The sequence below is a fragment of the Stigmatopora argus genome, chromosome 5, assembly GCF_051989625.1.
Source record: "Stigmatopora argus isolate UIUO_Sarg chromosome 5, RoL_Sarg_1.0, whole genome shotgun sequence".
NCBI lineage: Eukaryota > Metazoa > Chordata > Actinopteri > Syngnathiformes > Syngnathidae > Stigmatopora > Stigmatopora argus.
The window spans coordinates 11,382,254-11,409,324 of NC_135391.1; the positions used below are offsets into that span (position 1 = coordinate 11,382,254).

Here is a 27,071-nt window from a genome sequence, read left to right on the forward strand (position 1 = left end):
TTAGTATTGTTTACGTCAGTTTGTATTCAAACTAATTGGAGGCCTCATATGTTTTTTTTCTATTTGTAAAGACAAAACAAGTTGACCCCTCTGTGTCCCCTGATCTTGTTTTGACGATAAGAAAGTAGTAAAGAGGCACAAATTGGTAAATTCTTAAACAAGTAAAAAAATGAATAAACTGCAATCCCCAGGTCTCTTTTAGAAATGCTCATTTTGTGAAGTGACAAGAAGCAGTCTCAAGTTAATAGTTCTTGCTTTTCATCTTTTTCTCAGCTAACATAAGTACTTATACACTGGATTCCAATAAAAGCTACCTGAACTGTAATTAATAATAACATAACATTTAAGCCTCTGTTTTAATGGTTAAACTTGGCATAGTGTTTCCAGAGAGAATTGTAACTAAGGGATTTTTGTCATTTTCTTTTCCAGGTTTCCATCTGAGTGGCACAGTAAAAGATCCAGCCACATCCTCCTCCCCAGAACTTATCTGCAGCGTCAGTGTCAGCTTTGACCGTTGCAAGATCACGGCTGTTACATGCACTTGTGGCAACAAGGACATCTTCTATTGCGCTCACGTGGTGGCGCTGTCGCTTTATCGGGTCCGTAAACCAGAGCAGGTCAAACTGCACTTGCCCATCTCGGAAACCTTGTTTCAGATGAGCCGTGACCAGCTGCAGAAATTCGTCCAATATCTTATATCGGTCCACCACACCGAGGTGTTGCCCACCGCACAAAAACTGGCTGATGAGGTCCTGTCACAGAACTCCGAGATCAACCAGGTCCATGGTGAGTTTGTGGTGGAATGAGTGGTTGAGATCAGATATTATTGGGTTAAATTATCAATTATTATTGGTAGTGTTTGTGTTGTACCAATTTCCCACACAACACGTATATTACAATAAAATGATTTACTCTCTTGTAAAAAACAGTTGCTTCCCCAACTGCCATCGTATTGAAGTAACTCATAATTGATAGCTTTGTATTAAAATAATCTGTTTTAGTATGTTTATATTCTTGTACGTAATATTAAGTTCGGTTAATGTTCACCTTTTTTAATTAAGTTTAGCATTTGCAATATTTTTTGGTGATATTGTCTTGGGTACAATGTTGTTATACATTCTATAATCTAGTTTCTACTCTATTTTGAAAGAAAATAATGCTTTTTATGAGTTGTACCATTCTAATTATATAAACATATGCCTATATGACAATAGTTTCCATTCGTAGAGTCATGATATCATGATAATATGATATCATTGCAGTATTTTATGTTAAAGGCGAGCTACTATGGAATTCCAATACTTCGTGTGTAGTATGTCATTCATGCATTTACCCATGGAGTCGTTGTTCACAGTTTGTTGTCTCGCCTTCACCTTTATGTGAGTGTATCGACTCAGTGGTGAAGGCAAATTGCAGTGGGATCAATGCCATCCTCATTAATGGGACGCAGACAGTAAAGGGGGATTGGGTACTTCTAATCAACACTGTATAGAGCCCTTATTTACCTCTTGAGGTGGAGTGATAAGGTGATGGGGATGATTGCAAAGATGTTATATGTGAGTAAATCTGTTGCTCTGTGCAGTTGTTTGACCACTTTCTATGTTGTATATCAGTTTGCCTCCCTGTTGTGGTCCAATTGTATGCATTTTGGCCGTAAACGCACCTGTTTGTGTTTCTCACACATTGTGCAATGATTTTTATAAAAACAGTGAAGACCACAGACAACTCAAAGGCTATTTGAAATATGGTTCTAAGAACACAATGTGGTCAACAACAAAATATTTTTTTCTAAAACTCGGATGTAATAATAAAATTGTGAAATTAGAATTACAATATTAATTGTATATTTTTTATTATATGAATGTTATTACTCAAACTCATATATATATACACATATACAATATTATATATATATATATATATATATATATATATGAGTTTGAGTAATAACATTCATATAATAAAAAAATATACAATTAATATTGTAATTCAAGTTTTAGAAAAAATGATTTTGTTATTATATCTGAAACGCAGAGGTTTTTATAATATTGCCATGAATCAAAAATGGCATGCTGGTTATAACTTAAAAATATAATGAAAAAATAATTGAATGTTAAACTCAATGAGAGACCTCCCATTCGAGAACATTTGTGCAATAATTGTGTATATCCGTGTGCGTCATATAGGGGCACCTGACCCCACAGCGGGGGCCAGTGTGGACGATGAAAACTGTTGGCATCTGGACGAGGAGCAGGTTCAGAAGCAAGTCAAACTCTTCCTGTCCCAGGGTGGATACCACGGCTCGGGCAAGCAGCTCAACCTGCTATTCAGCAAGGTCAACAGCCGCCAGTGTTGTTTCCTCTACGTTTGCATCGCAACCACACATACAGTACACAAAGGCACATTCAGTCCCCCAACCAGCAGATCTGCAAATGATTCTGCCCTCAGGTTTTCTTTTTCACCATAAGAAGACAAATGTAGTATCCCTTCTCTGCATCTGGTTAATATTTTCCCTCTCTCGTGCACTTAGACACCCCAACCCCTCCCTTGAGAGAGGAGACCTTTGTTCTCCAAGTAATCTCCGATGCTCATCCGCACATGCATTAGCAGGACTCTGCTCTTAGCTCGCAGCTAATTGCTGGAAGGGAGCCAGTGAACCATATATGCTCAATGTATAAACACTTATGGACCACAGAGATAGGTAGACGTTCGCAATTGAAAAAGTTTCAATACAAGCGCTCTATAAAACTTATACTTGTGCTGTATGGCTCTGAATAGTGGCCTGAGGTGTAATTTACTTTGATAAAATTACAACAATAAAGCAATGAATGTCGTGTGAAAGTCGAATTTAAAACAGCATGAAAAGGGTTATTAGGGTGTCATGTTTCAAAAGCCAGCAGGCTGGCACATGGAACTGGGTAACAAGGTGACAGGAAGTCAACTTTGCACTATAATTCTTCTGAGAGCCTTGATGTTTTACTGCAATGTAGTGCAATCTTAGTTTTCATATAATATAGTAGTTCATAGCTCAGTCCCTGTATGAACTGACAATAATACTACATTAATGGGGAGGGTTGAATTTGGTGAGGTATTTATTTTGGTATGTGAATCAACTATTACCCAACAATGATTCCATGCATGAAAAACAAAAAAAGTGAGAACTATTATTTTCGTAATGTCTTTATAGTACTTTTGTATATGCCGTCTATGGCGTACCGTTGCATGGTATTACGTTAGCAAAGGTAAGATTGGCCTAAGTGTGTTTTGTCCACAGAATAAAGTCAGCAGTGCAAGACCATTAGGCATTAACATCCAGGCTGTGTGACTCCCTGCTCTTTTAACGGCATTCATGTATCCACACGTACACACACTGTCAGCTTATATGCACAGTAGTGTGAAACATTGTACACAGAGAGATCAGACCAACACTTAAAGAAATGACACTATTTCTCCTTTATGCTGACAGTGTATCTTAAAGTGTGGATTGCAGGCCAATCGGCCAACATAACAATCAGTAGCTGTGTACTCTGTTTTAAGTGCCATTTGTCGAGCACATTCTCTGTGACCTCACATTGAGATGAATGCGCAGCTTCAAAATGTAGTTCGGGAGTGAAGGGCTGGAAAGCATTTTGAATGGCAATTATTCCCCGCAAGGCACCTAGTTTCCAATGCATTATTTGAATATACCAAAGGCCAGGAAGCTTTTCTCGATTTCTTTGCATGATTTGACCATGAAAATAAAATGCTAAATTCAGGAACCAAGGCCACATTTAAAAAACCCACAAAAACGTATCAAAAACATCACATTAAAAGCTGCTTTTTGAATGACATGAATGAATTTGTATGAAAAATGATAGAATAGAAACATCATAAAAGGATGTTACTTTTTTATAAGAGTAGGCACCATATTTTCATATACTATTGATCACATTTATTCAGTAGTACACATCATTATTATGAAGTGAGAATATTCATTTTACGTGGACTGAATGAATAATGCAACGTAAAGCTTCTTTTAGTGTCTTGAAAAGCGATATTTAAAATTCATTATTGTTATCACCATTATGATCACTACTGTGTGTATGTGCGTGTCTTGATGTTTCTGTCTTTTGGCCCCTGTAGGTGCGTGAAATGCTGAAGATGCGTGACTCCAACGGAGCGAGGATGTTAACACTGATCACAGAGCAGTTCATGGCCGACCCTCGGCTGGCGCTGTGGAGACAGCAAGGCACCACCATGACAGACAAGTACAGACAGCTCTGGGACGAATTGGGTACGACACGCACAAACATACAGTATACAAAAGCACGCACTGACTCAACAAGGTGCCTGATTGGAACCAGACGTTGCCCTAAAGACACACACGTGTTTGTGTGTTTATCCCTTTTTTAAGGTCCACATAAGCACACGTACACGCACAGCTACACACCCACAAATTCTAGAGTCTGAATTCTGGCCTGATAAAGCTCTTCAAACATGGCCATGATGCAGTAACACGTTCCACAAATATGAGCAATATCCTGCAATACAATCCTCTAACATGGTGGCATTGTACTCAACAAACCTGACCCACATTCTGTAGCAAATTCCATCAACATGCCTTCAACACATTTCATCCTCGTGGTGGATTGTCTGTTTCGCACTCTGTAAACATAGACAACATGCTAAAAATATGCCATAAACACAGATGCAACACCCCCCTCAAACATGTTCTACATCTATATCACTCGTATACATCACGTTCAATGAAAGCATGATCATTAACATTTAAAGTGCTATATGTTAAGAAGCAAATTCTCAGCTCATCGCCATAGGTTCATTGGACTGATCATTATTTGATTTTGAGTTCAGTGGTCATGTGACAGGCTCTCAAAGCATAAAAACATAGAAGACAGCGGCCATGTTGTTTCCAGCCTTTGTTGTCTCGCCTCTCGCCCTGCTGACGATGATGTATCTTTTCCCTTTTGCTCTCAGTTTGCACTTTTTGTTTGGACAGCCCAATGATCTCATCTATTTCAGCACCACACACTCTCGGAATTGGACGTGTGCGCCGGCTCTCTTCGTTTTGAAGTCGACACTTCAAACCCTTCTTGTCGCGTCCTTATCGTTCCCCGTGATGTGCGCTCAATGCCGCCGCGCTCGCTTCTTTTCTCTCCCTCTCTTCTTTTCTCTGTCTCTCATTCTTCCTTATTCTTTTGTCTTCGCCTCCTTTTAAGCATGCGTTTGCCCGTTTTCCTATAGAGTCAAAGACAAACCTCCTCGTCCACATCTTCTCCGCCGTTTCCTACTTTTTTCTAAATTGTTTTATGTTCTACCACCCCCCTCTTCACGTACTGTCCTTGCCTTCGCCCTTTCTCCCAAACCCGTCCGTCAACTTCTATCCTCATGCACAATGGGGAGTGCAACATAGCCTTCAGAGTAATATCCCCGAATGTAACCACATCCCATGAGGCCGAACCACTTTTCATATTCTGTTTGTTCCAATTTGCTCCAAAATGATGTGTGCAGTCTGTGTTGCCTCGGGACTACCTAAGTTCTTTCGCATACTTTTTTTGTGGGGTACAAAATGTGTTCTGAGAGAAAAACAGGGAGGGAACTCTCAGTGCTGCACTTCTTTGAAAGATACCCTGAAGTAGCATGTTGACTATGAAAAGTCTTAACACCCCTCCTCAGGCTAGATTTTGATGTTATTAAAAAATAAGCTCTCTGTATATCATTTCATCATCTTTTATTTAACCTTTAATGTGACCTATAACCTTTAAAGCTCAGTGGCTAAAAAAGTTCAAAAGAAATTTACTACTTTACAACTTTTGCTTAGTTTTCAATTTGACCCTATGTATGAATAGCAAAGGTCATCTGTTTGGAATGACGATCAAATGTGGCCTTGAGCATAAAATTTGCCCCACCTTTTAACACACCCTCTTGTTTTGGTGTTCACCAGGTGCCCTGTGGATGTGCATTGTACTGAATCCCCACTGCAAGGCGGAGCAAAAGTCATCCTGGTTGCAGCAGCTGCGCAGTTGGAACAGTGTGGACGTATGCCCCTGGGAAGATGGAAACCACGGCAATGAACTGCCCAACCTTACCCACTCGCTGCCTCAGGGTGCCCATGCCAACCAAGGTCGGTGGCAACCAAACTAAATTGTCATAAAATAATTAGGCGGCTTGTCTTTTGTTTCTTTCACAAACGGATGACTCGTTTAATCTCCTGACTGATCACCGAGGTACACGATGAGCTATTGTGAATATAGTTTATAGATCTTAGAGGTAACTGGAGATTTTTTGTAAATTATACCCTTGCAAAAAAGGTCAAATTCAACCTGCCTATAATGGGCATTTCCTTGCTGTGTATTCACACAAAAATATACATAAAACCCCTAATTCCTGTGAAATTGGGACATTGTGTAAATTGAATGTCCTCAAAGTCCAGATATGTTCATCCTCTCTTCTCTGCAGAGATACGGCCCCACAGGACTGTGTTCATGCGTGCCATTGAGGCCTGCGACCTGCACTGGCAGGACCGCCATCTGCAGCACATCATTGCCAGTGACCTCTATGCGAACTACTGTTACCACGATAACCAGGAGGGCTCCCTTTTTGACGCACGTGGCTGGCCTTTGTGGCACGGTTAGTGGACTATATCGAAACACGAGCGGTGCAATGGACGTCGCCATTTACTTATCAGTTCTCTCTCTCTTTCTCCTAGAACACGTCCCAACAGCCTGTGCTAGGGTGGATGCTCTGCGTTCCCACGGTTACCCAAGAGAAGCACTCCGACTGGCCATTGCCGTGGTCAACACGTTACGACGGCAGCAGCAGCGGCAACTTGAGTACTTCCGCCGGCACAAGAAAGGTGATGCCTTATTTTTAGTTTCCATGGAATGGAATGGCTGATGAATAGTATGTTGTTTTTCTCAGAGTTGCTCCATAAAGGCCACACTTCCATTACTAACATGGAAGGCTGGGTGGGACACCCCTTGGATCCCATTGGCACTCTCTTCAGCACCCTGACAGAGTCGGGACGGATGGGAGAGGAGGGATCCAATACCTGCTTGGACCTCTCAGGTAGTGCAGGTGACTTTTTGAATAGAGAATTGTGTGTTCAATTTACATATCCTGACTTAGGCTTTTTTTCCCTGTTTCATTTCCAAGTCTGTTTTCTTTTGGTGTATTTCTTATTACAGTTCCCTGAAAATGTACACTGCATCCTCTTGTTGGACTGTGTTTTGATCATATTGTAACACAGAAAATAACCATTTGTGACCAATAAAGGCCATACACAGCATTGTTTTTCACCCTTATAATAAAAAGAGTAAAATATTACTTTATACATTGAGTCATTTGAGCAAGAATTGGCTGTGCTATGCAAAAGTATACCCAATTTTCTTTCCTATTTATCAACACTGAAGGATCAAAATCTCAAAAGCATCTCAATGCCATGCCTCTTTACAGACTGTTCCAGCGTTGTGACTCGGGCGGACCTCCAAAGAATGCCTGTGCAGAGATTGCTGAGCGACGGCGAGTCATACGTGGCTCTGGCAGTGGAGACGGCGCTGATGGGCCTGGGCCAGCAGCGCGTGATGCCAGACGGCCTGTACGCTCAGGAGAAGGTGTGCCGCAACGAGGAGCAGCTGCTGGCCAAACTTCAAGAAGTGGAAGTGGACGATTCTCTTGTCAAGATCTTTCGAAAGGAGGCTGTCTTTCTGATTGAAGGTAGAACACGATGGCGAACTCGCAAGAATGTGTGTTAAGGGTTTTTGTAAATGGCTATAATGCATTGTGAGTGAATGATGTCTTTTTTTAGCAGAGTATATATCTTTTTATTTTATTTATTTTACACGTAATAATAACAGAGATCAATTTCACATAGACATACTGGCCACCCTCCATTCTAGGCCATATATATGAAGATTTTTTTATATGCAATACAAAGATAAAAATGAATATGTGAGAGTTCATAACTTGTAAATGAGCTAGATACATTTTTCCATATATAGAAATAGAGACCAAGGTGACCAAAATAAGCTCTTAGCTTTGCAATACATTGTGTCAGCACTTTATACACACAGCAGTGTGTTCATTTAGAGTGCAGACACAACATGGCGGAGTGAAAATTGTACTCCCATCCCCACCCAAACCCCCATCCAAACCAGGGCCTGGCGCGACCACCCACCTCTGGCTCTGTTTCTCATAGAAAACGGCGCGCTCACACACCCAGTTTGGCCCCTGGAGGCTGCATCACCGCCACCCTGTGATGCGGTCTGTGGTCTAGGGGTTTAAAATAACCCACCAGAGACGACAGCGTGGGGTGGGACACAGGCGAGAGCGCGAGGCCAGCCGGACCATATGGTTTTTGACATCATTGTTTTTTTAAACGGCACGTGCCAAAACATAGAAACCATTATACCACTGTCTGTGTGTATTTTTACTATTTTCAAATATATTATTTCTCGCTACACGGTTAAAAATATCTCAGCCCATGTAAAAATGCATCCAAAGAGCATTCCAAGCCACAGGTGGTGCTATATCACTGAAGCCTATAAGAAAGCTGAAGAAAGTCATTTCCGTAGAGGCTAATCAAAAATAACGAGAACGCAGAGCCCCATCAGGGAGAAATGTTTACAAGATATAGTTTTTTTCCCCAGTAATGATGTTCTTTTACTTTGCAATTTTCACAGCTCCCACCTTCTTCAAAGCTGTCCCTGCTTTTTGATGTGATATGTCTTATAGACATTGTAAAAAGCTATATTAACGCCCGAGCAAACAAAAATTGAAGACCTAAGATATGAAAAGAAAACCAAAAGAAATGTATGAAACCTTGTAAAACCACACTTTAAAGCTCCCAAAATATCCAATGTCCAAATTTGAGTCATTTGCTATTAGTTGTGCCCTGTCTGAGTGACGATTTTTTTTCTCAAGATGCTTGAAACTGTTATTTTTGGCGCAAAACCTTTGTTTTTTTTGCCAGGAAACTAATAAAATGCCATAAAATTATTCTCGGAAAATCTCAATTTACCTGGGGTCAATTTGAGGCACTTTCGGAGGCAGATGTGAGATCTGTTTGGGTAATTCCGAATAGAACCACAGCCACAATAGTTAAACATTTAGATGAATGTGTACCAGTAGAATTTAACAGACTGTAAATGTAAATTGTGGTGTCATAAAAAAACAGACTCCAGACTGTTTACCCTATATATTTTTTTTAAATACTGGCATTGCATTTCCATAGCTACTCTAAACGGACGCTGTACTTTCCATTCTGTCTTTGACTGACCCAAGCCTTTACATTGATTGTCCCATCCAGCTGGTCCGTACTCTGGCCTCGGGGAGATCGTCCATCGAGAAAGCGTCCCCATGCACACCTTCGCACGCTATCTCTTCACCTCTCTCCTACCTCATGACGCTGATTTGGCGTACAAAATTGCACTGAGAGCCATACGGTAGGTGGTGCACTACACACACGCACACTAAAGAGAGCCGTTGTTTTTAAGGATGCATTTGGTGTCACCTAAGAAGACGCAAAAACTTACACCCTTACTGACATTGTCAAGTTTTGGGTGTTGAGTTAGGGGCAATGACTGCGATCTGGACTTTAGGGACCTTCACTCCATTTAATGCATGAAAGAATGAATGTTAAACATTTAAACCTTGCTGAGTCACCATCAAACAAATCAGGGGCTGTTGAGCAGCGGAGAACTGCTCTCTGGTGACTCAGCCACATCGTTACCCACTCCACTAGCTCAGTGTCACACACACTCACGCACAGATTTTAAAGTCAAACAGTGTTTACAAATATTAGTTTTAGTAGGGATTCATACAAAACGTATTGCGTTTCACGGTGAAAGAAACTGAGATTCAATTGAACATGTTTTTATTATTAAAAGGGTGTTATTTGAGGGTGTGCACAGTGGATAGGTGGGTGGCTTTGAAAGTTTTCTACTTAATTTTCAAAACATTTATAAAGTTCAAATTTCCCATCTTATTTTCTGAAAGGTATAGATATGAAAAAGTCAATGTGTTATTATTTTACCAGAGTGTTATTACACTCGTCTAGTATTCACACCTGCCTTATGGTGTGGCCCAAGGTCATATAAAACATCTTAATATTTTAATTATTCTATTGGACAGAGTGGAAATATTTAACCTCCTGTAATTGTAGTTTAAAGTGCTTTTGCTAAATGTGAACTCACTAACCGGCTGCTTCAAAATGTTTGAAATGTGCCAAACAAATTTGCCTGTCACACCTTTAGTCAGACATTGGCCATTTGGTTTAATTAAGCTTGAAGGGTTTATGTTAATCCTTTTGGACCTGGATTATTAATTCAGGATCATGATTGTACTGCTCTGCTCAATATCTTGTCATGTGTCTTCACCAGACCGTGTTGTGTGGTTGAGTGTGTTTATGTTGGCCTCCATCCCTCTTGTGCCAATGGTGTGTGTGATCTCTCTATTTTGGGTCTCCTTTGTGTGTGTTGTTTACGTGCGCATCAGTGTGTGGACAATGTGTGTTAATCAGAGTCTGCTGCTGTGTTTTGATGTTGTGACTCACGGGAGCTGGATCAGTGAATATTAATTACGTTAATGAGAGTGTAATTAGTGTGGCTGTAATGAGGAGAAGGGGGTGCATACATACACACACACACATACACAGCAGTGAGTGTGCAAAAGGCAGCAGGTAGTGGAAATTAAAGGAAAATTAGTCGTCTGAATGCACAGTCAGGTAAATGATAACTTGAATGAAGTTCTGCTTTTTCTTTGCGAGCGCAACCCACTTGGTTTATTTGAACACAACAAACAAGTGCTCGCAACTGCTCGTCGCTCATCAAACTTTTCCCAGAGTCAACCTCTCCCACTTGTTACACCTCCGCAAACCCCGCTGTCGTGTGAAACAGGCCGATTTAGAATAATACGGGCCACTTACGGGTGCTCTTGGGAGCCCGGTGGTGTCTACTCAGCACATAATGAATGTGTGTAATGTAGCATAGTGTAATACGAGAGCATATAGCTCACCGTTCCCATGGGACGGTAGACAGTTAAATATAGAGGAGGAGGTAAAGGAGCCAAGGCTATTTTAATGGCCCCATTATAAGATTATCATTGATACATGCACACAGAGCGAGCGAGAGAGAGAAAGAGAAAGCAAAAGACCTTTTCACATTACTCGCCTTTAGTATTAGGCTACAATTGACAGCTTCACATTTAATCATGTCAGAAATGACAAATTTTGCCTTCAACATCTATATGGAAATTTACATGAAACAAGAGGCACTGTTTTAAGTGGGTGGACATACGTGGCTTTACTTAGAGCGTTGTACGTTTCCCAGTAACGTATCTTCTCAGCGTGGGTGTACCAAATGTGATGCAGAGTTGACATATTGGTTTGGGAGAGATTAAACTATAGAGTTTAAATCAAAATGTTGAAGGAGATGAAGAAGAATCCGATTTTTGTTTTGCTCTTACACATTTGCCTTATCGCTGCTTCTCCGAAGCCAAAGAGCGCCTGGTATTTTCATTCGCGATTTCCATAGGCGATACAAGCCTTGCAATGCTAATGAAGCTAGATCCTCTCCATAATCCACAACCTTTGATCCGCTGCATAATCTTTGCCGACGCAGCACTGTTTATGCTCTCATTGCGACAATGTTAAAGCAGTGACATTGGCTTGAAATTGGGCTAGACACCGCAGACGTCAGACTGTTTTAAAAGTATAATCTTAATCTGTAATCTTAAATTCAAATAGAGTCCCTAATAAAGTGTCTATTCTCATTGTCTGCAACATTCTCGAAAATGAAAAGTCCCAGAGCTCTCCAAAGGTTGTGTATGGAAGGGGCTCTTGTCTGCTGATGCAAAGGGGGTTTACAGTCGACATGAGAAAAAGACCGTGACACAGGGGAGGGTTGGTCGTCATGGAGATGCTGACCAAATACTTCATCTGGTGGCCTGGGGATTTGAGTAAAACAGGCACCAAACTGGGTCCCCACCTCCCACTTCCCACATCTTTGTTCCGCTTGTGGTAAATGTATCTTGAGGTGTTTTAAGAGTGCTACCTCCAATTCATTATCCCAGATTAACTAGATATAAATTAGCTACGACAAATCCCTTCTTTGCCTTTTCCTTTTGTTCTGTGGTTTATTTCCATATTCTTGATTTTGCGCCCATTCTAGAACCCTCTAATATGCCAAAATTAGCAGAAAATAATTTTCGGTGTTAACAATGCTTGTCGACGTTATACAGACTAGTATTTTGGGTGTCAGAAAGCAGCAATGTTCGTTAGCCATCGATTACTTTATGATGAATTGCTTACAGTGCACTCTACTGTACTCTACAAGCATGTTACCTACATTGGAGACTCCATTGTGACTGTGATGGATTTTGGCCTATATATATGCCCTGTGATCAGCTTTGCCTTGCCTGTCCCTTTCCCCTGTCTTATCAGGGGTTCCATTGAGATATGTATACGAAACAAAGTGAGCTGTGTCAGGCTTTATCTTACCTGCGACCCCTGCATCTATAGACCTTGTTCAGAGATGTTTTCTATGTTGCCTGCTTTCACCTACTGTACTTGAGGGAACGCTTGCACAACAGCCTATGGAGAAGATAGCGAACAAAAGCCCAATATGGATTTCCACTCCCAACACGTTGAGGAGGTTATTTTTCAGCAGTCCTGGCTGGCCTCTCCAGCTCCAATCCAATGAAGGCCCTCTGGCTCTCTCTGGTGCAAAGCAAACAAAGCGTGGAATGTTGATGAGGCCTCCATCTTTTTTACCCAGGGCCCTTTTTCTTTGCTTTGCCGCACCCCAGGAATCTTCCACAAGGGCCCCCAGTGTGGCAAAGACTTTTAGTGACTCGTGTTTTGGATGAGGAGAGAGGAAGGAAACCGGCTGTTGCTTGACCATCTCAAAGAAGACGAGTGCAAAAGGCCGCCACATTATATGAATCATAGCAGGGTTTTTCTTGTCACTTCCCTCTAAAATACCCAAACAAACAAAAATCAACCAACCGGAATATATGGTAATACTAAACACTTGTAAATATACTCTTTGTTATGATTAACAAATGGTTTAAATGGCACTGACTCCAGGTTAGTGACCTAAAAAACAAACCGGGATAGGAAGAATGCAAAGTTTAAAAAAAACTACTCAAGCATAAGAGTACCAGCAATGAATTTTAAAACTCCCGGGTATGTCATAGTATGTTACATAAACGTGGGACAAAGGTACTTGCTACTTTGTCCATACATGACATGATGAGCAAAGCTTGGTGACAAGGAAACTATTTGTTCATATACAGCGGACTGTCCGTACCGTATGTTGTACTTTATCCCATGTAGAGGAATACAAAACTATGAAGAAAATACATTTATATTACAGTAAATCAGGAATGAGGTACAGTTTACTATACTGTATCCAAGTGCAGTGTTCATGTTAAAACAGTACATAAAATTATATTGATTCGCATCTATGCACCTGATCTTCCCCATCTCCTCACTGGTTCTTACACAATCACAGCCTGAAATGCCAGAAATTCAGGCAGTGAATCATACATTAACTAAAAAAGTTTCATGGACAAGTTGTTCAAATCTAGGTTAGTAGCCCAAACTTAGTCTTTGTAATCACAGTAAACATACTGGCAACCATTAGTCCAGTAGATGACGCAAACGCATCACAAGTGTTCCTGCCTCACTGAGCTACAAGCGCTTCAGGCCCAGAGTATAATGTTACATGAGGTGTTTACACTCTCACGAGGCCACACATCCTTCTTATTCCAGTTAAAAGTCCATCTATTCCTTTCATATTTGTGCACAGATTAGAATGGTATACAGGTGCCTATTGTTCGACTCTCCTAAACCTGGTGTGGTAATCAAATTTTTAAAAGATACCACAAGGAATCTGTGGAAGTGTTTTCGTCAACAGACACGAGATGACTAGAGAGGACTGGCCGAAAACGACTCGTCTGCACTGAATATTTCACCCCAGACTGCAACGAAAATTGGCTATCGTGGCAGATGGTGTTGAGGTTGGAGATGAAGCCGTTTGCTTGTGGGACACAACCTACTGGCTATTAGCTATCAGCACACATCTCCCCATACCCATGACATCCATTCTTAAAATATTCAGCTTACTCGACATAGGAATGTTCCCTGCTGTGCAAGGACAAATTATCCGTACTATGGCTGAATACTGCTGTATCCTCTTTAGGCGCATAGTCTTATGGTGTCTACTGGGCATTTGGTTTAAGAGAGTGTATTCTCGTCGTGATAGCGTACTTTCTACTTGAGTTGATTTATTTATTAATAAAGGGACAGTACATATTAATGACATTCATGTTAATGAACAAATATATGTAAGATTATAGCCGAGGAGCATTTGTGGAAAACTCTGTGGCTCAAAACGTTAAAATCTCATCAAAAATGGGTTAAGGGCCAGTACAAGTGGCAATTATAATAATTATGTGATCAAACTTTCTCTCACTCATTGTTCATCAACCGTTAAGTCTAGTTAATTCTTTCAACCAAAAAACAACCTTTACTTAACCTCTAAAGAATACCGTATTTGTCGTTGTCATACAACTTTGAAAAACACTACACGCACAGGCATACTAAAAAGGCACTAGTACTGTACATAAATGGGATACATCATTAAACACAAGCAAAGTAAAACGGCCGAGTGGACTACACAGGTTTTGGTAGCCACATTAAGACAAAAAGCATAAACAAACATTAACTTCCACTTTGTGCATTTACGGAGCACCATCAAAGTGAGGACAACCCCGATATTCCACAAGTTGGCTTCAAAGTAATACTGTTATGTGAGCTTCTCAGCAAATCTCAAAAATTTGCAAATGCTTAACCCTGAATATTGTATAGGTGTCTTTTAATAGCAGCAACTGTTCCTTTTAAGAAGAAAAAGGCGATAATTTTACCAGCAAGTACTAATTTTCACAGTAACATGTTTTGGCAACTGTGTAGTTATCACTTTCCCACATAAATTCAGAACTTTGTTGTCATGCAGAAAGTGTCTTTTGGAACAAGCCTTCATACAGTAACAGGACAACATGCAGCGAAATTGAAAGTTGGTGTCGAGCATCACGTTGCTTTTTAGCGGGTTGCTTTGAAGTGTTCCAAAAGGGCAGGTGTGTGTGTGTGTGTATGTGAATGTGTGTGTATGTGTGTGAGCATGTGCTGGTATTTGTTTGATGTATGTCCAGCCCCTGTGCGGCTGGAAGGTGAATCCTCTAATTTCCCAACGGAGTCAATTAGCTTTGTGATTGGTTGCGAGGAGGCCAGGTTTCTGCCTTGTGAAGCAGAGGAGACCTTTTGAAAAGGGAGCGGTACAGAACAGGAAGAGTGAAGCAGAATAGGAGATGAGACGGCCACAGGATAAGCCTCAGAAACCTTGGCCCATCTCGCCTTGATGATGAGGATGATGAGAGGTTGAGGTTCCTCCGGTCACAGCAGGTCTTGCTGAGCTCCATGCTGACTAAATAGCAACTTGGGGGTTCTATGCAAATTTTTAGACCGCTGAAATCAAGTTTTAATATTCAAGGTTTTCATTTCTCTTCTCCCCAATAGCCACTCTGAATCCAGCAGGTGTGCTTTCTGTACAGAGTAGTCATGACTTTGGATGTAAAATGTATCTCACTTTGCGAAAGTTTTGTTACATCTCGGGTGGGTTAATAAATAATAATGTTTCTTTTCCTGTTGGCTCTCTAACTGCGTTTCTGTTGCTGTTCTTATAAATGTTGTCTTCATCCTTTTTGTGCCAACTTTACATCTTATCTCTCATTTTCTGAACCGCTTTATCCTCACTGGGGTCGCGGGGCGTGCTGGAGCCTATCCCAGCTGACAGAGGCGGGGGACATCCTGAATTGGTGGCCAGCCAATCGCAGGGCACAAGGAGACAAACAACCATTCACGCTCACACTCATACCTAGGGGCAATTTAGAGCGTCCAATCAGCCTACCATGCATGTCTTTGGAATGTGGGAGCAAACCGGAGTACCCCAGAGAAAACCCACGCTGCCCTGAGGATAACATGCAAACTCCACACAGGTGGACCGACCTAGATTTGAACCCAGGTCTCCCACTGTGAGGCCAAAGCGCTAACCACAAATCCGCCGGGCTGCCCAACTTCACATCTGTATTCCTTTTAATTTTCTTCCTAATGACTGTCATTTTGCGAGTCCCGTTCTTAAACCTGTTCTCCTGGTTATTGGTCTACTCCTGAATTTCTCTGTTACCGGAGACTCTCTCTGACATTAAAGAGGCCTGATAAATTCTAGCAACTAGCAGTTGTGCATGACCAGCCACAAGAATCCTAAATCAGCCCATGCTAGATGAAAATCATAAAAATATTGAAATTGTGGGATCTTATCACATGATGTCATTTTTCCCAGGTTGCCCGTGTTGGAGTCGACGGCATCGTCCGGCGACTTGTCCAGGCCTCACCATATTGTGTCGGTGGTACCTAACCGCTACCCACGCTGGTTCACGCTCAGCCACATTGAATCTCAGCAGTGTGAGCTGGCCTCCACCATGCTCACTGCAGCCAAAGGTATGCACTCTAGCACACGCCTTAGCAAAACAGACTCTGAAAGTATTGGGACAAAACAGGCTTGGCAATCTAGTGCACTTGCTCTCCCTAAATATGTTCAACTGTGGTCTCTTGGTTTTTCAGGTGACAGTCGGAGGCTGGAGACGGTGCTGGAATCTATTCAGAAGAACATCCACTCATCGTCTCACATCTTCAAACTGGCGCAAGACGCGTTCAAGATTGCCACGCTGATGGACAGCCTGCCTGACATCACGCTGCTAAAAGTTGCCCTTGAGCTGGGACTGCAAGTAGGTGCACTGTGGAAAACAGTGGGGCTCAATTGGTTTCATACAAACCTCTCAGGACAAAAATACTGCCATTAAATTACTATTAACTGATGCTTGTTTTGTCTTGATCAGGTGATGAGAATAACGCTTTCGACCTTAAACTGGAGGCGGCGAGAAATGGTACGCTGGCTAGTCACGTGTGCCACAGAAGTCGGTAAGTGGTCGCTATGTTATATTGAATAAAAAAATGAATGGAATGAATAAGCTATCACCTCATAGAAACTTTGACTTTAAATTTTGCATCATCAAATTGTGAGAAAAAAACAAAGGTGTCTGTTGTCAAGTGGTAGGGAAGCATGAAAACATACAAGTATGACAAAAGCCTTTTTGCCATTTTGTAAAAGACAATCCAGTTATGTTATTACATCAATGGCATGGAAACAGTAAAAAAGGACCAAAAGTAGTTCACCCCCCTGGTCTTTGCACGTTGTGTGTTTGCATCAGGTGTGTACGCATTGGACAGCATCATGCAGAGCTGGTTCACCCTCTTCACTCCCACCGAGGCCACCAGCATCGTGGCCACCACGGTCATGTCCAACAGCACCATTGTGCGCCTACACCTGGACTGCCACCAGCAGGAGAACCTGGCGTCGTCGGCGCGCACCCTGGCCCTGCAGTGCGCCATGAAGGACCCCCAGAACTGCGCGCTTTCGGCTTTGACGCTCTGCGAAAAGGACCACATTGCCTTCGAGACAGCCTACCAGATTGTACTGGACGCCGCCACCACGGGGATGAGTTACACGCAGCTGTTTACCATCGCGCGCTACATGGAGCACCGTGGCTACCCCATGCGCGCCTACAAGCTGGCCACGCTGGCCATGGCGCACTTGAACCTCAGCTACAACCAGGACACGCACCCGGCCATCAACGATGTGTTGTGGGCCTGCGCGCTCAGCCAGTCGCTGGGCAAGAACGAGCTGGCCGCCGTCATCCCGTTGGTGGTGAAGAGCGTCAAGTGCGCCACGGTGCTCTCGGACATTTTGCGCCGCTGCACGCTGACTACGCCGGGCATGGTGTCGGCGCTGCACAGCCGGCGAAACTCGGGAAAGCTCATGTCGCTGGACAAGGCGCCGCTCAGGCAGCTGCTGGACGCTACCATCGGGGCCTACATCAATACCACACACTCACGCCTCACGCACATCAGCCCGCGACACTACAGCGAGTTCATCGAGTTCCTGGGGAAGGCGCGCGAGACGTTCATGATGGCGCATGACGGACACATCCAATTCACGCAGTTCATAGACAACCTGAAACAGATCTACAAGGGCAAAAAGAAACTCATGATGCTGGTGAGGGAGCGCTTCGGCTGAGCTCCGCTACTTTTATACCGACTCGATTCTGCCTTCTTTTACTGCGGTCAGGCCAGTCACCTTTCGGAAAGACCAAGCCCAGCCAGCCGCCCAGCGTTTTTTTTCGTAGTCTTCATTATGTGCATTACGGGAATGAGACATGGTGGCTTCAGAATGAAAGTCCCTATCTTAAAAAAATGATAGAAAAAAAATAACGGAGCTATTTGAGAACAGCTACTCTTCAAGGCAACACTGGAACTTCCCACGACTCAAAATAAAGTATACTCCCATGAAGATCTAATAATTTCAAAGTAAAAGTACTCTGTCATATTTGCCGGCATTTCGACTGATTTCAAAAGGTCCAGCAGGTGTATATCAAAGTGGAATGCAAATCTCAGAGGCTCAAATCAGGCAAAAAATAAAAATAAACATGAGCATGTTCAAAGTACCTTTTTGAAACACCTCATTTAATTTTTTTTAAAATTAATCATTTTCAAGCTTCATTTATTTTGAGATGGTCAGTCTTGAGCTACTCTAGTGTATCACAAAAGTAGAATGGTTCCTGGCTATCTCAATTTTCTATGAAATCAGATGAAATGACTCATTTTTGAAAGTATCTTGTAATGCCTCATCTTATTTTCGTTAGAGTACTTTAGTTTGAGTCTCTGGGTGGTCCCCAAAATTGGAGTGGTTAATGGAAATCACACAGTTTGAGAAAAAATATTTGTAGATTCGGCGGAAAATGTCGTTTTACTTTAATTTTGAACTTGCACCTCAATTAGAGTACTTGAGTTGGACTCCAGGGGTGGTCCAGTGTCCCACTTGAATGGACCAGTTCTATCTTGCTATTTTTAATAGTTTTTTAAATAAAGCGACTTCACTACTTCAAGCCATTATGTTGCACTACTGTAATGCACATAATACAGTTTACGATCCAAATGAGGGGCGGTGAGTTTGACTTAATCTTTCTGACTGGAGGCTACCCAGAACACAGTCTTCTTTTTTGGAACTCCCAGGAAAGAAAAAGACAAAAAAAACAGGTTGCAAAACGAAGCGCTGAAGCGGAAAAGGAAAAAACAAACTCCACAGAGCCACAGGCGGTATTATTGTTCTTGCTGTTGTTCTCGTTACAAACATTATCGCTATTATTATTGATAATAATATTATTACTACTACGTGTACAGATTTTTTTTATAAACAAGAGAGGAAATTCGTCACATTGTGAATGTTGTGCGTCTGCGTGTGTATGAAAGGAGAACGAAAATGTTTTGTTCCCAAACCTCTTTTTCTTTCTGTTGAGTTGGACGGGTGCATCTCCATACATTTCAAAAGAGGGAGAAAATTTAATTTCTTTGCATAGATGAATAACTAAGGTGAATTTATGGATTCACCGAACAGATTGGGAAATATTTCATGATATAGATATTGGATAAGAAACAATCCAATAGTATATAATGAAGAAGTGTGGTAGGAATTGGTCGAAATCAGGCTAACTGTAATATGTATTGTATAAATGAAGCGATTCTTTCATTCAATAATGAATTGATTTTTAATTATTTTATCTCATTAAATTATCAGTTGTCTTTATAAATAATACAAGGAAACCAATCAGCAATATAGACTTTAAACATTTTTGCATTTTATTTATTGAATTAATAGTTACAATTAATGTAGTAATTGTTAATTAAACCCTTTTTAAATCAGTGTATTGTCAAACTGATCCATTTTGCACATTTTTACCAGTTTTGCATCTCATTTACAAAAGGACTTAAGTTTATATATAAAAAGTTTCATTTGAAGTCATTTTTGGAGTTAACCTACTTTGTTTTGGTTGCAATCGATCCAGCACAGACAATTTTACGATGAATATTCTGCTCAAATAAGCATCACATAACTGCAATCACCTGATTACACTTGCAAGACACCAAATTGGTGAAAAGCCGTCATCTTATTTGGTTAGAATGAAAGTCTGCAGCGCTTTGTCCAATAGTTTGGCTGTATATAACCCTGTTATAATGTATTGAGATGCACCTACCTGTATGTGGCTGAAAAGCCTTCTACAGTCGCGCTTGTGTTCTAAAAATCAAAACAACTGAGAAAACTGCATTGTCAGACCAGAAACGAAGGCTTTAAAAACACACACAGATCACCTCCCCTTTGGCCCCTGGGCCCCCCCAATAGGGGGCGCTTGGCAACACTGCTCATCTTCAAAAGACAAAAAAAGCCACCATCAGCATTTCCGTAGCACTCGAGCAGCCATTAGTTTTCTCTCAGCGCCAATTCGCATGACCATGCTCTTAGCACCCACCTGTGTAATGTGATGCATGCAGCTAACTGCAAACATGGCACATTCGAATTCATCCTTCCTGGATTATGGTACATTAACAGTAGCTACACCTGCATAATCCAATTTAAAAGCGATTAAAAACATGTTTTATATACACACTGTCAGAGAGGTATTTTTAGCAATGCGTTTATTATTGTAGCTTGTAATCCTCCGCTCTCGCTAATATATTGGGTGAATTAGCAGGGACACTGGCCAACATTAATGTCAAAATTAGATTTATGCCTGTGGATGCGTAATCCAAAACTGAACTCAGTTTTTCAGGTCAAGTGTTAGAAGTTTAGGACCCCCCGTTTTGTTAAAAAAGAAAAAAAAAACAAGTTCTCAAAAAAACAACAGCAAAACACTGCTTAACATTTGTGCTTGTTTTATAAAGTGTTAAAAATGATGATATTTGATGAAATATGAAAGAAACAAGCATGACAGCAATGTTGAACACTAATGTCTTTACAAAGGATATGGCTAGTTGTGTGCATGTAGAAACATTATAGTAAATAGATAAACTGTAGAGAAGAAACTTTGACCTGTTTGCAAAAAACTGCCATCAGATGTGAATTATGCATCCAAAAATCAGCTGTATATGTATATGTATATTTTTATAACATAACCAGTATTACCATGTGTCTGCGCCACTGACAAGCATGTTTAATCCATTAGAATTGAGATATTTAGCACTAAAAATTTGATTAATTGCAAAACAATTATCATTTTGAGATCAAAACATAAATGAAGGTCATCTTTTGTATGCAGAAAGTCCTCACACCTTTGCAGATACATTTTAAAATACTAGTCCAATTGTACATGATATATAAAAAAAATTGTGGCTCCATTGGAATTTCAACTCATGGAACAAAATTACAAAACTGTGGAAATGCAAGCATCTCTCTGACAGTGTTTTTGACAAGTATCGTGCAGGGGAAATGTTGTTGTATCCAGTGAGTAGAACCGTGCTAAAGGGGTACTACCTCATTGATGCAGTGCTGTCGCCGTGGATATTTTTGGCACATAATTTAGCCGACAGTGTTTATCAATGGTTCCTCTTCCTGCTCTCGGATTGGCTAATAATAGACGCGTCACTTCTCATCCCATCACTGCCATTTTCTTGATTTTATTTTAATTTTTTTCTCAATAGGTCAGTGTCATTGGTTTCCCTGTGTGTGTCATAGCATTGAGACTTTCTACTGTTGAAAAAAAAGTGTGCAAGCTCCACTAATTGTCCACCGAGTGTTCTCAGGGATTTCTTTTCCTCCACAAAAATAAAAGGCGGGACAAAACCAACGACTGACTACAAGAAAAGGAAAAAAAAACATCAACATGAGTGAGCATTTATTGTACTCTGTATATATGCCATAGTATATATGTCTGAAAATGGAGGATCTGAAAGTATATGTTAACTAATTTATACAGAGTATTCTATGTAATGTGAAATACTTGAAGCCGCTGTAGTTTGCTCTCTCTCTTTCTCTCTCTCTCCTGTCTTCTTTTTTTAAATTTGTTTTTGTCATGTGATGGAAACATATCAGGAGGACAAGACTTCATTCCTGCTGACTAAAGCATACAGACCAGGAAAGGATGTCTAAAGTACTCGCTGGGGGCCAGTAACACGTTTTTTAATCGCTTTAATCCACTTTAAATTCATTTCATGCAGTAAAAATCAACACTGAGTCTCCTATTACGCACACCTGTCAACAAAAATTCAGTCTTTACTCTCATTCATTTTTTTTGTCCTTTCTTTTACTGTAAATGTGTCTTGACAAAAATAGCAGCCTTTTCTTCTTGCCTTGTCTTAACGCTTTAACGTAACCAAACAGGAATTTCTGTCTAACAACCAAACGCGTTTAAAAGGGGTGAGAGGCGAGCGAGCCACCTTGGCCCAGCTTTAGTGTCCTTAATTAGTAAAAAAAGGAGAAAGAAAAAGTGTATGGTTGTGTTGTTTAACTCTTCTTACCTGCTTTCGACGACAAAGCAGCTCTTCGACTGTCTCTGGTGGTTGAGAACAAAAAAAAAAGAAAAAAAAGTGCATACGTTGTTGTCCGCTGTCTCGCAAGAATTTCCTCTTGAGTCTTTCTGGCTGTTTTCTTTCTGTTTGTGTAGGAAGCTCTCTTTTTTTATTTATTATGATGACCCATGTATACATGCTTCTGAAATTCAAATTTGATACGCCGATATCAATTTATTTATGTAACTAAATCACTGTTTTATAATCTTGTTAATGAGTCAATAATTGATTTTTTTTTTCGTTTGTTTCTTTGTTTTGTTTAAATAAAAGTTAATTTTTGAAATCTTGACATCCTCTGCTGCACTTATGCTAAGTATATATATATATGTGTATATATATGTATATATGTGTATATATGTATATATGTATGTGTATGTGTGTATATATGTATGTATGTGTATATATGTATGTATATATGTGTGTATATATGTATGTGTATATATGTATGTGTATATATGTGTATGTGTAAATGTGTATGTATATATGTGTATATATGTATGTATATGTATGTATGTATATGTGTATATGTATATATACATATATGTATATATGTGTATATGTATGTATATATATATATATATATATATATATATATATATATATATATGTGTATATGTATGTATGTATGTGTGTATATATATAGCTACATATATATAGCTATATATACAGATCTATAGATAAATGATTAATTGTTGTTCTATCAAAAGAGGAAAGTAGCCTGACGTCATCAATACTGAAATTGAACAAAGAAAATCATAGTTATCTTTAGTTTAATCATACTGTAAGCACTCGCCCCCATGTTACTGTTTTTTCTTCTCTTTCTTTCTTTGGCATGTCATACACTATTATGGGACGTGTCAGAGATGTCAGGGGCGGGGGGCCCCTAACATCGGCCTCAATGCTGTCATGTGGAAATGTTAGCCCTTGCTGGTCGTGTCAGCCGAGCTGCAGGATGACTACATTGGCGCACTTTGTCAGGTGTTTGCTCGGCCTGCTTGGTGTGCGCTCGTGTCAGCGGGTCTTGAGGGAACAGGCGGGAACAGGTGGGAACAGGTGGTAGCGGCAGACTTACAGAAGCTCCTGACAGTACTGAGGTCCCTTGACTCTTAGCACCCCCCACCCCTCATTAAACATTGACAAAAAAACACCACAATCCCTCAATGTGTATAATGTAATGTCCCATGCCTACTGACTAAAGTTGGCTAGAATAGGCTACAGCACCCCCACGATCCTTGTGGAGCTATTTTACTGTCAAAGGCCACAGTCATGTCCATGGTTGGCAAGGGGTGGAAATTGCCACCCTGAAAAGACAGGCTTACCACCTCAGAAAATCTGTAGTATATTATAACATCATGAAAGGGGTCCTGCCATCCTTTCGCACCCCAATAAATATTTTTCTAGATCCGCCCCTGCAGGTGTCCAATTGTTATGCGGTGGGACAAAATAATGTGTGCGCACTCACTATTGTTGATTGTAGAAGTGCCCACCGGGGTATGAAGGAATTCACTACCTTTGTTAACAGGCCTAACTCAGTGCCGTCAAAGGCCACGCTGAAGTGTCCAATTGTTATGCACTCATGTGTGACCTGCATTCAGGTTTGTGGCTCACTAGCAGCTGGTAATGACGTCCCACAGGTGCAAACGAGTGCAAGCAGTCCTGTCTAAGTATATACTTCTAATGACATTGTGATCACACGCCGCTTCTTTTCATGCCCAAAAAGGAAAAAAAAATCTATGAATTCCAACCCAACAACATCATCTCCTCACTTCTCGCCGCATCAAGCCTGACGTTTGTTCGCCGTAGCTGTCAGAATGTCTGCCTTTCAACTTTCACCTCTAACACAAAGAGAATAGTTTGAATATGGAACAAAAGAACCCTTTATAAACACACAAGCTACGTCAGTTGATAAAGGGACCATTGAATATATGTCATCGTTGACAACGATCACTTCGTGATGATGCTGATTTTCTTTCAAATTGCATGTAGCCTTTTTGTCACCCATTTTTAGGCATGTCTGACAAACTAACATCAGCACATGCTCTCTTTTTTATTGGAATACAATTGTTGTTTCACATATTTCAGGGTGAAAGGAGATTGACTTTTAACTGGAAAATTTTAAATTATTTCCAAGAACATGTTTCTTTAATGTACATTGGTATATAGTGGCCATTTCATAAGTAAGCAAAGTGCAAATCTTACATAATCGATTGTTAGCACTTGAAAAGTATTATTTTGTTGACTGTGCTACCAACAGATGCCACGCCCTCCACTAATTAGCCAATTATGTTGCAGGTGCCTTCAATCAACGAAGAGAAATGAAACAAAGTTGCACAGCTTCTCCTCGACAGGTAATGTACTTTTGAGATTCCATATTTATTACCAAATCAAATATTATTTGCCAGTATGCTGATACATTATTTGCTCATTTTCTGTCGTTTTCGACAAAAGGTGTCTAATCCACTTGAACTGGGAGGGTTGGAAGTGAATGATTATGTTTCAATGCCAATGGCACGATTGTCAGCTGACAAAATTTTGTTTAGAAGTCAAGGTTGGCCCAGTGTAAAACACACTAAATCATTCTCTTTCAACGTCAAACGACGCAAGTGTTTCTTTCGGTGCTCGATTACATTACGCACGAAACACGAACACAAAAAAAAAGATCACAGGCGCGTGTTCTTCGACACGGCCCCGCAGCAAAGCGGGACTCGTCTTGTTCGCCCTCCAGAAGGCCGATGGAGTTTGATCTCCTCTCTGCACCCACCCACCCCTCCCCTACCCAATATCCATCTGCCCTGAGGCGCCTGATTAAATGCTAATTAAATCCGTTAGCGCCGCTATCGCAGCCGCTAACTCCTCTCTCTCGCTTTGTCATGGAGATTAATGCCCCTCGTTCATCACGGACTACCTGCCCGGCTGGTGAAAAACCACCGCCACCCCCCCCCCCCCCTCCAAGATGGAAGAGGGCTTTAAATTTTAATTTGAAAATTGCCCTCAATTACTCGGCCGGCGACCACTTGGCGGGAGGCGGGGTTACGACGGCAGGTCAGCGGCCGTGATGAGCGATAAGGGGACATTAATAAGAGCTGGCCCGGGTTCATTTAAAAGCAGACAGGCCGCTTTCTCATTATTGAGCTCCCACCAGCTTTATTTAAAGGACTTTATTTAAGGCCGGCCCGTGAATGTGTCCTGCAGGACAGACACTTAAAGCGTCTGACAGAGTGGGAAAGTTACGACCATAACTTACACCCTGACCAGTGAGCGCTTACACACACGTGCGCACACACACGGTATACAGGGCCCATCTCTCTTTTTTTCTGACATTTCACAGGCCAGCGAGCCTCCACGAGCCTCCGAGGAGCCCAAAAATGTTTGAACAAAGTTACACACGTCATTTACTTTTACACCTCCGACAATCTCCAGCCCACAAATGTTTTAGTGGAGCCAATACCCGTAATGATTATAAGCAATTGGAGGCTACTGAGCGATGGCTAACATGCTGGCGTCACTGTACGACCTATTTCTTTCTTTTCTTTTTTTTTTTAGAAAGCCTTGTTAGCTTCAACCTGAAGCTTTCCTTTTTTTCGTATTGAATGCTTGGTTATACTCCAGACAGTGGCGGGCCGTCAAGGCCTTCAAGGCCTTCTCTGCTGGCCTAAGAAATATCTGAATCATTTATTATATTTTGTCCATCAATACTTATTAAATAATTCCAAATTGTCTGTTAGCTTCCTTTCATTGCCCGGTTGTAATGTCTGAAAAGCTCCAGTATTTGTATTGAATCATTAAATGCTGCTAGTAAGTGGATTTTACCCGTTGAAGGCGCTACGAGAAAATGCACGGACCACAACTGACTTCAGAATACCAGAATTAGGAACAAGCAGAATGAATGTGTCATTGATAAATAACAATAATTTAATACACATCATTATAAAAATATTGATGGTAATATTTAAGAATGTCAAATAATATTAATTTGTAGCCTGATGTTATTTATGCTGAGTTTAATAGCACAATTTTTCTCTAGTTTGAGTTTGATTTATTTAATAAGGGACAGCACATATAAATGAACATAATTTCCATCTTAAGTCCCTTATTATGATTATATTTACAATTCATATTATTGTACAATGACTACATTGTGGGATGATAGAATAGAGTTACGTAATGCAATGATGTATTGGAGCATTGTTCTGGTTGCTGTCAACTTTGGAAGCGAGGTCAAAATGGCGTCCAGTGACAGTTCAAATAAACTGAATAGCCTTCTTGATCAACTGTAAAGTGTGAATGCCTTAAAGAGGAAATGAAAATGGGGTGAATTATGACGGGAAACCTCTGTGGAGAGAACTGAGGTAGAGCCAACAAGCAGTTTGCGCTCCTCCTTAGCCTCCAGCTTTTGATACACGAGATGAACTATGCTTAGATTTATGCACTTAAGACCAGCCTGGCATCCAAAAAATACTGTCACCTCCTTCCCTGCTCCTACCTCATTTATTTTTTTTATATCAAGTGTGTGCCGGCTGAGGCTTTAAATCTGTCTGCTAGTGTTTAGAACGTCAGTACA

At 40.9% G+C, this 27,071-nt stretch overlaps 1 protein-coding gene across 1 annotated transcript in view; it reads left to right on the plus strand.

Moving 5' to 3' along the window:
- Positions 1-22,797, plus strand: part of LOC144074146 (zinc finger SWIM domain-containing protein 6-like) — a 60,163-nt gene extending 37,366 nt beyond the window's left edge. Inside the window, exons 3-15 of the mRNA XM_077600364.1 lie at positions 430-786; positions 2,187-2,335; positions 4,123-4,273; positions 5,942-6,121; positions 6,457-6,627; positions 6,707-6,853; positions 6,919-7,065; positions 7,453-7,713; positions 9,305-9,440; positions 16,395-16,552; positions 16,676-16,839; positions 16,951-17,032; positions 17,323-22,797. Of these exons, the coding sequence (XP_077456490.1) occupies positions 430-786; positions 2,187-2,335; positions 4,123-4,273; positions 5,942-6,121; positions 6,457-6,627; positions 6,707-6,853; positions 6,919-7,065; positions 7,453-7,713; positions 9,305-9,440; positions 16,395-16,552; positions 16,676-16,839; positions 16,951-17,032; positions 17,323-18,188 (2,969 nt within the window). The 3' untranslated portion in view covers positions 18,189-22,797. The remainder of the gene's footprint in view (positions 1-429; positions 787-2,186; positions 2,336-4,122; positions 4,274-5,941; positions 6,122-6,456; positions 6,628-6,706; positions 6,854-6,918; positions 7,066-7,452; positions 7,714-9,304; positions 9,441-16,394; positions 16,553-16,675; positions 16,840-16,950; positions 17,033-17,322) is intronic.
- The last annotated feature ends 4,274 nt before the right edge of the window (positions 22,798-27,071 follow it).